The sequence below is a fragment of the Hemitrygon akajei genome, chromosome 1 (genome assembly GCF_048418815.1).
Source record: "Hemitrygon akajei chromosome 1, sHemAka1.3, whole genome shotgun sequence".
Lineage (NCBI taxonomy): Eukaryota > Metazoa > Chordata > Chondrichthyes > Myliobatiformes > Dasyatidae > Hemitrygon > Hemitrygon akajei.
The window spans coordinates 110198484-110214484 of record NC_133124.1 but is presented as its reverse complement, the minus strand read 5'-3'; the positions used below and the strand labels follow the sequence as shown (position 1 = coordinate 110214484).

General features: G+C 42.2%; 1 protein-coding gene across 5 annotated transcripts in view; it reads left to right on the top strand.

The window, feature by feature from the left end:
* The window catches only part of dpy19l1l (dpy-19-like 1, like (H. sapiens)), a 114773-nt gene that overhangs the window by 60450 nt on the left and 38322 nt on the right, over positions 1-16001 (top strand). For all 5 annotated transcript variants that reach the window (XM_073049848.1, XM_073049843.1, XM_073049867.1 and 2 more), the window contains exons 16-17: positions 12871-12972; positions 14052-14123. In XM_073049848.1, coding sequence (XP_072905949.1) covers positions 12871-12972; positions 14052-14123 — 174 coding nt within the window. The remainder of the gene's footprint in view (positions 1-12870; positions 12973-14051; positions 14124-16001) is intronic.

Sequence of the window (16001 nt, the reverse complement as noted above, 5' to 3'; positions counted from 1 at the left end):
AGAGATAAAGGGCTGAAGAAGGAATCTGATGGGAGTGGACAGGAAATCCGATAGAAGAGGACATGGAAAGGAAAGGGAGGGGGGGATCTAGAGGAAAATGATGGGCAGGTGAGGAGAAGAGAAGAGGTGAGAGGGTAACCAGAATGGAATATGGAAAACGAAAGAAGGGTGAGGGGAGACTAGTTACCAGAAGTTAGAGAAATCAATGTTCACGCCATCAGGTTGGAGGCTATTCAGGCAGAATGAGGTGTTGCTCCTCCAACCTGAGTTTGGCCTCATCATGGCAGTAGAAGAGCCATGGGCAAACATGTCAGAATTGGAATGGGAAGACAACTTGAAATAGTCACCAGGACGTTCTACCTTTTGCGGCGGACAGAGCAAAGGCACTCGATGAAGCATTCCCCCTGTTGGCATTGGGTCTCACCAATGTAGAGGAGGAGGCTGCACTGGGAACAACGGATACAATAGATGACCCCCAACAGACTACACTGCAGTGTCAACTGGAAGAACTATTTGTAATTCTGAATGGTGATGAGGGAGGAAGTGTAGGAGCAGGTGTAGCAATTGTCATGCTTGCAGGGTTAAGTACCAGATGGGAGATCAGTGGGGAGGAATGAGTGGACAAGGGAGTCATAAAGAGAGCAATCCCTAAGGAAAGCGGTGGTGTAGGAGGGAGGGGGAGGGAAAGATGTGCTTAGTGGTGAGATCCCATTTGAGATGACGGATGTTATAGAGAATGATGTGCTGAATACAGAGGCCTGTGGGATGGTAGGCAAGGAGAAGAGGAAACCTGCCTCTTACGATAGTGGGAGGATGGGATGAGGGCAGATGTGTGGGAAATGGAGGAGATGGGTGAGGCTAGCATCAATGGTGGTGGAAGGAAAACCCCATTCTTTGAAAATAGAATAGAAAGCCTCACTTTAAAAATAGATGCAGCTGAGACAGAGCAACTGAGATAAGGCAATAGCATTTTTATAAGTGAAGGGTATAGTTGAGTTAATTGGGAGTATGTTTGTAAAAGATGTCGGTAGGTAGTCTGTCTCCAGAGATGGAGTCAGAGAGTTTGAGAAAGGAAAGAGGGATGTCAAATATGGACGAAGTAAATTTGAGGGCAGGATGGAAGTTGAAAGCAAAGTTGAAATTGACAAACTCAGCTTGGGGACAAGAAGCAGCACCAATGCAGTCATCCCTGTAGCAGAGAAAAGTATGGGCATTTCAGATAGTTGGATATCTAGGTTGTTTAGATAGAAATCTGGATGATTGGTGTCAAGGGGGGATTGGACAACAAGAATTAAGAATTTAATATCAAGCCATTGCTTAATCCCGTAGAGATCTGGAAAGGCATTGGTGATAGTTCCTGGTGCCAGTTAGAACACAGGCAGCATGTTGAATGAAGAAGGTTGACGAGATCAGGAGTAATTGAACCTTGAGATAGCAATGGTGTTGATGGGGTGGGGGTTCTGCAACAAGATGGCCTGTGTTATAGAAATACAGCAATGGCAGACGTTCTTATCTGCTCACTTATGATTTGGTAAGTGCTTGGCTAATTAAGCAAGGTGTTGCTGCAGCTGTGGAGTTGTTTTGTTTTTCTTTAGTCATGTTTTTCATCTAACTGTGTAATCTGTGGTCAATACACTGCAATGCTTTTCTCCACTGAAGGTTAGGTGTTGCTTCAGAGACTTAACACTAAATCTAGCCTTACACATCTGGGTAAAATACTAAGGCAGTGCTGCACTGTCAGAAGCACAATTTTGAAAGATGTTAAATGAATGCTGCAAATCTGGACTCAAACGTAAAAGAATGTGCAGCTTGGAGCCATGGATCATACTTATCCCAACAGAAAAGGGAAGCATATGGAAGATTTAGTGAGCTGAAATGAAATGGGACCCTTGAGGAAAATGAAAGAACAAATAGGAAATCAAGAGGATTGAAAGGACCATGAAATGTTCTTTGAAAGGAATCTCAAGGCATTTGTATTTCCATTAAAAACAAGAGAGTAACAGGCAGAGGGTAGAACCACTCAAGGACAAAGGAGGAAATTTATTTCAGGAGGTAGGAAATGGGTGAGGTACTAAATGTGTACTTCACATTGGTATTCATGAATGAAAAGGACATAGATGGCAGCAAGATCGAGGAGGAGTATACTTGTATTTTATGCTATGTTGATATCACAAAGGAAGAGGAAGGAGATCATAGTTTTACAGCACAGAAACAGGCCCACTGACTGTGGTACTGACCATCAACCAGCCATTTTTACTAACTGCATTAATTTTTATTCACGTTGCATTCTTATTGACTACCCTCCCCCCCCCCCCCCCCCCATCCCTTGATTCTTCCAATCACCTTTGCACTACGGGCAATTTACATATCTTTGGAATGTGAGGGAAACCCAGCACAACTGGGGGGAGGGGAGGGATCCACATGGTCACATGGAGAATGTGTAAACATCACAGAGGCAGCATAAGAGGTCGTGATTGAACCCAAGGTTCTGGCACTATGCTATAAAGAACATGGTTGTTTTCATGTTGTTATTAGGGGCAGAGTGGCATACTGTGCCCCTGATAACAACATGAAAACAGCCATGTCTTCATAGCAATTCAATTTCTAGTTCATATTAATAACATATTCTGATATCTTAAACCCAAGGAGCTACGGCACAGCATCTGCAATGAAAAGAACAAACTTCTCTCCCCCCCCCCCCCAAAACACCCATGCACCTCCATACCAGCAACAACATGTGTAGGAACATAATGGTATGAAAATTTAGTTCCCATTTATGTTACAACCTTGACATTTCAGTTCATTCAGTTCTTTATATTTGAGAAAAATATTCTTTAAATTTGTGTAAATAAAAGCCATTAAGTAACACATTGCTGTGTCTCTTGAACTGCATTAAAAACTAGAAACATAGAAAACCTATAGCACAATACAGGCCCTTTGGCCCACAACATCGTGCCAAACATGTACCGTACTTATTTTAGAAATTACCTAGGGTTACCCATAACCCTCTATTTCTCCAAGCTGCATGTATCTATCCAGGAGTCTCTTAAAAGACCCTATTCCACCACTGTCACCGGCAGCCCATTCCACGCACTCACCACCCTCTGAGTAAAAAAAATCTTGCCCTGATATCTCCTTTGTACCTACTTCCACGCACCTTAAAACTGTGTTCTCTTGGTTAGCCATTTCAGCCTTGGGAGAAAAAGCCTCTGACTATCCACATGAACAATGCCTTTCATCATATTATACACCTCTATCAGGTCACCGCACATCTTCCATTGCTCCAAGGAAAAAAGGCCTGTTCTCATACGGCATGCTCCTCAATCCAGGCAACATCCTTGTAAATCTCTGCACCCTTTCTATAGTTTACAGATCCTTCCTATAGTGAGGTGACCAGAAATGAGCACAGTACTCCAAGTGGGGTCTGACCAGAGTCCTATACAGCTGCAACACTATCTCTTGGCTCCTAAATTCAATCCCACAGTTGATGAAGGCCAATACGTTGTATGCCTTCTTAACTACAGAGTCCACCTGTGCAGCAGCTTTGAGTGTCCTATGGACTCAGACTCCAAGATCCCTTTGATCCTCCACACTGCCAAGAGTCTTACCATTAGTACTAGATTCTGCCATCATATTTGACCTACCAAAATGAGCCACCTCACCCTTATCTGTGTTGAACTCCATCTGCCACATCTTAGCTCAGTTTTGCATCCTATCAATGTCCTGCTGTAACCTCTGACAACCCTCCACACTATCCACAACACCCCCAACCTTTGTGTTGTCAGCAAATTTACTAACCCATCCCTCCACTTCCTCATCCACATCATTTATAAAAATCAAGAAGAGAACAGGTCCAGAACAGATCCTTGAGGCACACCACTGGTCACCGACCTCCATGCAGAATATGACCCATCTACAGCCACTCTTTGCCTTCTGTGGACAAGCCAGATCTGGATCCACAAAGCAATGTCCCCTTAGATCCCATGCCTCCTTACTTTCTCAATTAGCCTTGCATAGGGTACCTTATCAAATGCCTTGCTGAAATCCATATACACTACATCTTCTGCTCTTCCTTCATCAATGTGTTTATTCACATCCTCAAAAAATTCAATCACTCTCATAAGGCACAACCTGCCTTTGACAAAGCCATGCTGACTATTCCTAATCATATTATGCCTCTCCAAATATTCATAAATGCTGCCTCTCAGAATCTTTCTCCATCAACTTACCAACCACTGAAGTAAGACTCACTAGTCTATAATTTCCTGGGCTATCTCTACTCCCTTTCTTGAATAAGGGAACAACATTTGCAACCCTCCAATCCTCCAGAATCTCTCCTGTCCCCAACGATGATGCAAAGATCATTGCTGGCGGATCAGCAATCTCCTCTATTGCCTCCCACTGTAGCCTGGGGTATATCTTGTTTGGTCCCAGGGACTTATCCAATTTGATGCTTTCCAAAAGTTCCAGCTCAACCTCTTTCTTAATGTCTATATGTTCAAGCTTTTCAGTCCACTGTAAGTCATCCCTACAATCGCCAGATTCCTTTTCCGTTGGGAATACTGAAGCAAAGTATTCAAGTGCCTCTGGTATCTCCTCTGGTTCCATACACACTTTTCCATTGTCACACTTGATTGGTCATATTCTCTCACGCCTCATCATCTTGCTCTTCACATACTTGTAGAACGCCTTGGGGTTTTCCTTAATTCTTCTCATGGCCCCTTCTGGCTCTCCTAATTTCATTCTTAAGCTCCTTCCTGCTAGCCTTACAATTTTCTAGATCTCTATCATTACCTCGTATTTTGAACCTTTTGTAAGCTTTTCTTCTTGACTAGATTTTCAACAGCCTTTGTACACCATGGTTCCTGTAGCTTACCATCCTTTCCCTGTTTCATTGGAACGTACCTATGCAGAACGTCACACAAATATCCCCTGAACATTTGCCACATTTCTGCCGTACATTTCCCTGAGAACATCTGTTCCCAATTTATACTTCCAAGTTCCTGCTTGAAGCTTCATATTTCCCATTACTTCAATTAAACGCTTTCCTAACTTGTCTGTTCCTATCCCTCTCCAATGCTATGGTAAAGGAGATAGAATTGTGATCAGTATCTCCTAAATGCTCTCCTACTGAGAGACCTGACACCTGACCAGGTTCATTTCCCAATACTAGATCAAGTACAGCCTTTCCTCTTGTAGGCTTATCTACATATTGTGTCAGGAAACCTTCCTGAACACACTTAACAAAACTCCACCGCATCTAAACCCCTTGCTCTAGGAAGATGCCATTCAATATTTGGGAAATTCAAATCTCCCACCACGACGTCACAGTTGTTATTACACTTTTCCAGAATCTGTCTCCCTATCTGCTCCTTGATGTCCCTGTTACTATTGGAAGGTCTATAAAAGACACCTAGTAGAGTTATTGACCCTTTCCTGTTCCTAACTTCAACCCACAGAGACTCAGTAGACAAATCACTCCATGACTTTCTCCTTTTCTGCAGCCATGACACTATCTCTGATCAACAATGCCATGCCCCACCTTCTTTGGTTAAGAAAGCACATGGCATACTCTCCTTTGGGTGTTGTGAATAAAACTTGGCAAATCATGTTGCAGCTGTATAAAGCATTTGGAGTATTGTGTACAATTATGATTGTTGAATTACAGGAAGGATATGGAATCTTTTGGAGAGGATGCAGAAAATGTTCACCAGGAGGTTTTTTGGATTGGAGAGTATTACTTATAAGGAGAGGTTGGCTGAGTATCACTGGCTGAGGGATGAACTGATAGAAGGGTATAAAATTATAAGAGGATGTTTTTAAACATAATAGAGTGGGAGGGATATCATGGCAGTGCTCAGGACAGAGTAGAGAACTTGTCTACTAACGCTATATGGGTAGAACTGAGGAATGAGAAAGGGATCACAAACGAGAAAATCTGCAGGTGCTAGAAATCACACAAAATCCTGGAGGAACTCAGCTGGTCAGGCAGCATGAATGGAAAAGAGTATACAGTGAATGTTTGGGGTTTCAATTGTGTTCAGGATCGTTTCCTTAATGAGTACATAGAGGTCCCAACTAGAGAAAGAGTGTGATACTAAATCTTTATTAGAGAATGAGACAGTGAGGGGACAGACACTTTTGTGTAGGGGAGCCCTTTGCAGCTAGAGATCATAATGCCATCAGTTTCAAGATAATTATGGAGGATAGGTCTGGTCCTTGGGTTGAGATTCTAAATTGGAGAAAGACCAATTTTGATGGCATCAGAAAGAATCTGGCAAGTGTGGTTTGGGACAGGTTGTTTTCTGGCAGAGGTGTACTTGGTAAATGGGAGGCCTTCAAAGGTGAAATTCTGGGAGTACAGAGTTCGTATGTTTGTAAGAATAAAAGATAAGCATAATAGCTTTAGGGAACATTGGTTTTCCAGAGATAGTGTGGCCCTGATTAAGGAAAAGAAGAAGGTGCTCAGCAAGTATAGGCACGAAGGAGCAAATGAGGTACCTGAGAGACTTATAAGACATGCAAGTAAACACTTAAGAGGGAAATCAGGAGCACTAAAAGAAGTCATGAGGTTGCTCAAGCAGGCAAGGTGAAGAAGAATCCCAAAGGCTTCTACAGATATATTAAGAGCAAAAGGTAGCAAAGGACAAAGTTCCTTTCAGATCATTCCGATCAGAAGATCAGAATGGTCATCTATGCATGGAGCCAAATGAGATGAGGAAAATCTTAAAAGGATTTTTGCATCTGTATTTATTCAGGTGAACACAGAGTCGTGAGGCAAAGCAGCAGTGAGGACATGAATCGTATACAGATTTGAGGAGGAGTTGTTCGCTGTCTTGAGGCAAATTAGGGTAGCAGGGCCTGACATGTTGTTCCCTTGGACATTTACAGGATGCTAGTACAGAAATTGCAGGTGCCTTAGCAGAGATATTTTAGATGTTCTTAGCCAGGAATGAGCTGCCAGAGGATTGAAAGATAGCTAATGTTATTCTGTTTTTAGGGAAGGCTCTTAAAAATAAGGCAGGAAGTTATAGTTCGGTGAGCCTGACACTGGTAGTGTGTAAGTTATTGGAAGGTATATGTAAGTATTACTGGATATATAAGTATTTGGATGGACAGGGACTGATTAAGGATAGTCAGTGTGTAACCAATTTTACAGTGTTTTTCTAGGAAGTTGCCAGGAAAGTTGATAAAGGCAAAGCAGTGGATGTTGTCCACATGGGATATAGCAAGACCTTTGACAAGGTCCTGCATGAGAGGTTGGTTGAGAAGGTTCAGGCACTTGATGTTCAAGATCAGTTAGTAAATTGGATTAAAGATAAACTGTGCAGAAGAAGCCAGAGAGTGGTAATAGATTGGTGCCTTGCTGACTGGAGCCTGTGACTACTAGTGTGCTTCAGGGATTGTTGCTTGGTCTGATGTTTATCATCTTTATCAACAATCTGGATGAAAATGTAAACTGGATTAGCAAATTTGCGGATGACACCAAGATTGGGATTGTAGTGGACAGCAAGGAAGACGATCAAATCTTGCAGCAGGATTTGGACCAGATGAAAAAAATTGCCTTAAAAAATGGCAGATGGAATTTAATGCAGTCAATGTGAGAATTTGCACTTTGGGAGGACAAACCAGTGCGGGACTTGCACTGTAAGTGGTAGGCCAATGAGGAGTGTGGTAGAACAGGGATCTGGGACTGGTCATTGTCAGGCCAGTGACAAGAGTAGAAGTGAAGTGCTTTGGCTCATTCAGGCTTCGGCGAGGTAAGTAGGTAGATGGACTTTGTTTTTGGTTTTTCTCTGCATTTTTTTGAGGAATAGAGAACATGTCGGTAGGGTTAGTGTTTTGCTCTGGGTGTCGGATGTGGGAATCCTGGGAATCTTCCAGTCTCCCAGATGGTCACATCTGCACCAGGTACACTGAGATGCTGCTCCTGAGAGACCGTGTTAGGGATCTGGAGCTGCATCTCGATGACCTACAGCTTATTAGGGAGAGTGAACAGGAGATAGAGAGGAGCTACAGGAAGTCAGTCACTCCGAGGCTGCAGGAGTGGGTGATGGTCAGGGAAGTGAAGGGAGGAGCTCAGATAGTAGAGAGTGAACAGGAGATAGAGAGGAGCTACAGGAAGTCAGTCACTCCGAGGCTGCAGGAGTGGGTGATGGTCAGGGAAGTGAAGGGAGGAGCTCAGATAGTAGAGAGTGCCCCTGTGGCCATCCCCCTCAGTAATCATTACCTTGTTTTGGATGTAGTTGATGGGAATGACCTGACAGAGGACGACCACAGTGATCGGATCTCTGGCCCTGAGCCTGGTTCCATGGTGCAGAAGGGAAAGAGGAAGATGAGGAATGCGGTAGTCATAGGGGATTCCATAGTGAGGGGAACAGACAGGAGGTTCTGTCAGCCTGACAGAGATACCCGCATGGTATGTTGCCTCCCAGGTGCCGGGGTACAGGATGTCTCGGATCAGGTGCAGAGTATTCTGAAGGGAGAGGGTGAACAGCCAGAAATCTTGGTACACGTTGGTACCAATGACATAGGTAGGAAAAGGGAGGAGGTCCTGAAGAGAGAATTCAGGGAGTTAGGTAGGAAGCTGAAAAGCAGGACCTCAAGGGCAGTAATCTCAGTATTGCTGCCTGTGCCGTGTGCTGGCAAGTGCAAGAATAGCATGATCAGACGTATTAATGTGTGGCTGAGAGACTGGTGTAGGGGGCAGGGCTTCAGATTCCTCAAGCACTGGGGAGGTACAACCTGTACAAAAAGGATGGGTTACACCTGAACCCAAAGGGGTCCAATATCATAGAGGGCACATTTAATAGACTTGCTAAGGTGGGTTTAAACTAATTTGGCAAGGGGATAGGAACCAGAGTGATAGGGTTGAGGAAGGGGAAAACAGAAATAAATCAAAGATAGCATTCCACAGAGATTATAGAAAGAACAGATAGGGGATGAGGCTTAATCACAGCAGTAGAGGAGTGGTGCAGTTAAAACAGAAAGTGACAAATACTGGACTGAAAGTATTGTTTGAATACATGCAGCATAAAGAATAAAATGGACAATTTTGAAATCCAGCTACAGATTGGCAAATATGACGTTGTGGCCATCTCTGAAACTTGGCTAAAGGATGGCTGCCATTGAGAGCTGAACGTCCAAGGATATACGGTGTATTGGAAAGATAGGTTAGTAGGCAGAGAGGTTGATGTGGCTCTGTGTATAAGAAATAATATTAATTCATTAGAAACAGATGACATAGGATTGGAAGGTGTAGAATCTCTGGGTTGAGTTAAGAAATGGCAAGGGTAAAAGGACCCTAATAACAGTTATATACAGGCCTCCAAACAGCAGCCAGGATGTGGATTACAAATAATGTGAAAGTGGATTGGGAAAAGCAGGTGAGTACTGGACCTCAAGAGATGGCTTTTTAGAACAGCTTGTTGCTAGGGGATCGGCTGTGCTGGATTGGGTGTTGTGCAGTGATCCAGAGGTGATATGAGAGTTTAAGATTAAGGAACCCTTAGGGAACAGTGTTCACAATGAAACTTGAGAGGGAAAAAATAAAATCCAATGTATCGGTATTTCAGTGGAATAAAGGAAATTACAATGGCATGATGGGAACTGCTCGAAGTTGACTGGAAAGGGACATTTGCAAGGACAGCAGAGGAGCAATGGCTGGAGTTTCTGCGAAAAATGAGGGAAGTGCAAGACGGATATATTCCAAATAAGAAGAAATTTTCAAAGGGAAGAAGGCCACTACCGTGGCTGACAAGTCAGAGCCAAAGTAAAAGCAAAAGAGAGGGCATACAAGGAAGCCAAAGCTAGTGGGAAGATAGAGGATTGGGAAGCTTTTAAAAAACTTGCAGAAGGAAACTAAGAAGGTCATTAGGAAGGAAAAGATGAATTATGAAAGGAAGTTGGCAACTAATATCAAAGAAGATACTAAAAGCTTTTTTAAGTATGTAAAGGGTAAAAGAGAGTCGAGGGTAGATAAAGGACCAATACAAAATAATGCTGGAGATATTGTAATGAGAGTTACAGAGATGGCAGAGGAACTGAATGCATATTTTGCATCAGTCTTCACAGTGGAAGATGTCTGCAGTATACCGTACATTCAAGACTGTCAGGGAAGTGAAATTTGTACAGTGAAAATTACGACTGAGAAGGTGCTCAGGAAGCTTAATGGTCTGAGGGTGGATAAATTTCCTGGACCTGATGGAATGCACCCTTGGGTTCTGAAGGAAGTAGCTGCAGAGATTTTGGAGGCATTAACGATGATCTTTAAAGAATTGATAGATTCTGGCATTGTACCGGATGACTGGAAAATTGCAAATGTTACTCCACTATTTAAGAAGGGTGGGAGGCAGCAGAAAGGAAACTATAGACCTGTTAGCCTGATATCAGTGGTTGGGAAATTGTTGGAATCGGTTGTTAGGGATGAGATTAACGAGTACCTGGAGGCACATGACAAGATAGGCTAAGACTGATGGAGCATTGGCTAGTCAGCAGAAAACAGAGAGTGTGAATAAAGGGATCCTATTCTGGCTGGCTGCCGGTTACCAATGGAGTTCCACAGGGGTTGGTGTTGGGACCGCTGCTTTTTACGATGTATGTCAATGATTTGGACTGCGGTAATGGATTTGTGGCTAAATTTGCCAATGATACAAAGATAGATGGAGGAGCAGATAGTGTTGAGGGAACAGAGAGCCTGCAGAGAGACTTAGATAGTTTAGGGGAATGGACAAAAAGGTGGCAAATGAAATACAGTGTTGGAGAGTGTATGGTCATGCACTTTGGTGGAAGAAGTAAACGGGCAGACTATTATTTAGAAGAGGAGAGAATTCAAAATGTAGAGGTGCAAAGGGACTTGGGAGTCCTTGTGCAAGATACCCTAAAGGTTAACCTCCACTTTGAGTCAGTTGTGAAGAAGGCAAATGCAATGTTGGCATTCATTTCTAGAGGTATAGAATATAAGAACAGGGTTGTGATGTTGAGCCTCTATAAGGCACTTGTGAGACCACACTTGGAGTATTGTGTGCAGTTTTGGGCTCCTTATTTTAGGAAGGATATACTGACATTGGAGGAGGTTCAGAGAAGATTCACGAGAATGATTCCAGGAATGAAAGGGTTACCGTATGAGGAACATCTAGCAGCTCTTGGGCTGTATTCCCTGGAGTTCAGGAGAATGAGGGAGGATCTCATAGAAACATTCTAAATGTTAAAAGGCCTGAACAGATTGGATATGGCAAAATTATTTCCCATGGTAGGGGATTCTAGGACAAGAGGTCAAGACTTCAGGATTGAAGGATGTCCGTTCTGAGGTGCGGAAAAATTACTTTAGTCAGAGGGTGGTAAATCTGTGGAATTTGTTGCCATGAGTGACTGTGGAGGCTAAGTCATTGGGTGTATAGGTTCTTGATTAGCTAGGGCCTCAAAGGGTATGGGGTGAAGACGGGAGTTGGGATGACTGGAAGAATTGGATCAGCCCATGATTGAATGGTGGAGCAGACTCAATGGGCCAAATGGCCTACTTCTGCTCCTATATCTTAGGGTCTTATGGTCTTATTAAAAGTGGCATCACAGGTAGATAGGGTCATAAAGAAAGCTTTTGGCATAGTGGCCTTCATAAATTAATATATTGAGTACACAAGTTGGGATGTTATGTTGAAGTTGTATAAGATGTTTGATGACACCTAATTTGGAGTATTGTGTCCAGTTTTTGTCACCTGCCTACAGGAAAGATATCAAAAAGATAGAAAATTTGCAAGGTTTTAGCCTGGACGAGGACCTGAGTTATAGGGAAAGGTTGACTAGGATAGGACTTTATTCCCTGGAGCATAGAAGAATGAGGGCAGATCTGATAGATGTATTTAAACGATGAGAGGTATAGATAGGGTAAATGCAGGCAGACTTTTTGCACTGAGGTTAGGTGAAACTAGAACCGGAGGTCATGGGTTAAGAGTGAAAGGTGAAAGGTTTAGGGGAAACATGGGGGGAGCTTCCTCACTCAGTGGTGAATGTGTGAAATGAGTTGCCAGCAGCAGTGGTGGATGCAGACTTGGTTTCAACATTTAAGTGAAATTTGGATAGCTACATGGATGGGAGGGGTTTGAAGGGCTGTGGTCTGGGTGTGGGTCAATGGGACTAGGCAAATTAATAATACAGCCTGGTTTAGATGGGCTGAAGGGCTATATCTGTGTTGTAGTGTTTTATAACTCTGTGTATAAACAGGGCAGATGGTCAAAAGTTTTTTTTCCATGCGTAGAAATGTACATTACTGCAGAGCATAGCTTAAAGATGTGAGGGAGAAGGTTTAAAGGAGATTTATGAGGCAAAGTTTTCTTTTTACAGAGAATAGTGCTCTGCTGAGGGAAATGGTAGAAGCAGATGTAATGGATACACTTAAGACAGGCACATAAACAGGTCTGGAATAGAAGGATATAGATCATGTGTGGACAGATGTTTAAATTGGTATTGTGGTTGGCAGAGACATGATGGGCTGATGGGTCTGTTCTTGTGCTGCATTGTTTTATTTTATATTTAGATGACTATGTGGCTGGAGAGATAATACAGGGAGGAAATATTAGGGTTCCTGGGGCATGTTGACTCATTCTTGGTGTTGTTGGTTACATTTAGACCAGAGTAGAATCGATTGTTGCATCACAAATAGATTATAAATGGTTATGGTAGTGTTATTGGAGATCCACGGCTGTAGAGTAACCAACAGTGAGAACATAAGAACATTAGAAAATGACCCATGTGTTCAAAAATGGTCATTATCATGCTGTATTCTATGGGAGTTGCTGTGGGCAAATTAGCTAGTGTGTTTCTTATATTACAGTAGCTTCATCCATAACTAACTTTGTTTCTCTTTAATTCCAGGCACACATAAGTAATCTACTGAAATCCAAGGTCACCAACTACAAGGATTTTGACACTCTGATGTACACATGTGCTGTGGAGTTTGATTTCATGGAGATTGAGGTGATCTTTTATTGATGAATGAAAAATATGCAATGACAGAGCATTGGGAAACCCATGCTCAGTAAAGAATGTGGTTCTTCTCTCAAAAGAAGTTTGATCTTCACTCTTAAATTCTGCCACGAGTGTTGAGAGACAGTATGAATTAGAAGTATGCAAGGAGAAGGAATATTTTCTGGCTTTGCAAAGCACCTCAAGGAGACTGGCGGAGAGTCTGTGAACACCCAGTCTCTCAGCAGCAGTGGTGTAAGGCAAGGCAGACAGACGGACAATGTATAACAGCAGCACAGAGAGTCAAAGAAGGTGCAAAATTAATTTTAATAAGTGATAATTTGGAATCCACTGTGTACATTTTTCTGGTGCCTAACGTTGAATGTGATTCCTCCCTTCATCTGCTGGGAGTTAGCAGCCTGATCTTAGCACTCTTCAGGATCTTAGCACTTGTTGTCTTTCTCCATTGTGTATGGCAGGACAGGGGCATCATATGTGATATCCCTACTGCTGTTCTGATTATGCCTTACCTTAGCTTCTTAGATGAACTGTTTAAACTTTCTATTTTCAAAATGGTTGAATGAGAATTTGAGAGAATGCAGTCTTGCTTCAAGTCTAGTCTTGATTAGTATCCAGGCAGTCTGCGTTCCTTTGGCCTTTATCTTCTCAATTCAATCACCAACCATGTATAGTCTGCAGTGTCTTTTCAAAAGCAGAGCCATCTTTCCTTCATCTCTACTTAGTTTGATTCTTTATCTTTGGCTTCTTCAAATTAAGTATGTGAAACAAAAATCCCTCTTAAGAATCAAAATCAGGGTTGGTATCTCTGGCGTACTGTATGTCATGAATTAGTTTTGCGGCAGCAGTCCAATGCAATACATAATACATAAAACTATAAATTACGGTTGTGTGTGTGCCTGTGTACACCCCCCCCCCCCCCCCCCGGTAGAAGGATACAGTCCAAGTATAGGCAGGTGGGTAAATCAATTTGCATGAGTTGGGCGATTAATGCCTACTGTAACACAACCTTTCCCAGACTCATTCAATAGATCAGTATTATAAGTGTTAATCTGCCTTTTCTTTGTTTTCAGACTCCTGTGAGATATACAAAAACTCTGCTGCTCCCTGTGACTGCCTGTGTTTTAGCACTTATTGTTGCAAAGGTAAGTTCTGTTATTTTAGCTTAGACCTTTGTTTGACTCTGAGTGAAATATTTCTCTAACCATGCTAACATAGTAAAAAAACACCTCGAACCTCTTTGTTTCTGTAAAATCTTCCTGATTGGAAGGAAGTGCAATGGTCTTTTTCAGATGGATTGAAAATGGTGATTGGAAAAATAGTTCTTTTTATTAAATGTTGTGATTAATCTACATTGTACGGTGCATCAATATCAGGGTGAAAGTAGAGATTTCCTTTGCACCAAGTGCTGTGAAGGGATGGCACAGTAAATTTATAGTATCACTTTGTGAAGCTGAGAATTATTGTTATGAGGCACAAAAGCGGTATGACTTATGATAGCTGTTTCTTTTCATGATCTTCTGCCAGACTTTGATCTGAGTCTGTCCTCGGCATATGTTCTAGAAGGCATACCTTTAAGGTGATTTGCAAGGCATTATTTTTTTAAGGGAAGCAGTAGGTGTCTGCCAGAGTAGGTGGTGGAAATGGATACAAGAACAACAATCAAGAGTCTTTAAGATATGCACATGAACAGTTAGAGAATAGATCATGTGAAGGCAGATGAGATTACTTTAAATTGGTATGGTTGGCACAGATGTCAAGGGTGCAAGAACCTGTTCCTTGTCTGTACTGTTCTATGATTTCTTTTCTCCAGTAATTTGCATGTGCTTTCCGATGTCATCAAACATATTTGCTTTTCTTGTTATGCATTTTTTAACCTAAAGTTAAAGATCAAAGAGAAATATGAAAGTTGAGTAAATTCAAAGTAAACTTCAGAGGTGCTAATCTCAAGCTTTGAGCAGAAGACAGTAGTATCCTGCTGGAAATTGTCTGCTTCACAGTGAAGAAATAATGCTTTACAGTGGTTTAAATTTTGATGGATCCATCCTGTTGTTCCACATCTTACCTTCCAAGAGGAAATGAAAGTTTACTTTCTGAAATACTCACCTTGTGAAGCAACGAGTGCTTGTCTGCAGCTCTATAACATTTTCAATCAAAGTGCATATGTCACTGTATATAATCTTGAGATTCACTTTCTTGTGGGCATTCACTGTAAATACAAAGAAACAATAGAATGAATGAAAGGCAGCACACAAGATGGACGAACAATGTGCAAAACACAACAAGTCATGCAAATACAAAAAGAAAAACAAAATAATAAAAAATAAATAAGCAATAAATGATAAGAATGTTCGATAAAGAGCCCTTGAAATTTAGACCATAGGTTGTGGGAGCAGTTCAGTGTTGGGCTGAGTGAAGTTATCTCCCTCAGTTCAAAAATATGATGGTTGAGGGATAATAATTTGGTGGTGGGGGTCCTGAGACTCCTGTACCTCCTTCCTGAAGACTGCAGTGAGAAGAGGGCATGGCCTGCATGGTGGAAGTCCTTGGTGAATGGATGCTGCTTTCCTGCAACAGCACTCAATGTAGATTTGCTTACTGGTCAGGATGGCTTTACCCATGATGGACTGGACTGTATCCACTACTTTTTATAGGATTTTCCGTTTAAGGACATTGGTGTTTATATACCAGGCTGTGATCATCCAATCAGTATGCTCTCCATTGCACAGCTGTAGAAATTTGGCAAAGTTTTAGTTATACCAAATTTTTCACAAACTTCTAAGAAAGTGGAGGTGCTGCCGTGCTTTGTGGGTAATGGCACTTATGTGCTGGGCCCAGGGCAAGTCATCTGAAATGATAACACTGAGAAATTTAAAGTTGCTGATCATCTCCACCTCTGATCCCTCAATTAGAACTGGCTCATGAGCCTCTGGTTTCCTCATCTTGTAGTCAATAAACAGCTCCTTAGTCTTGCTGACATTGAGTGAGAGGCTGTTATTGTGGCACCACTCAGCCAGATTTTC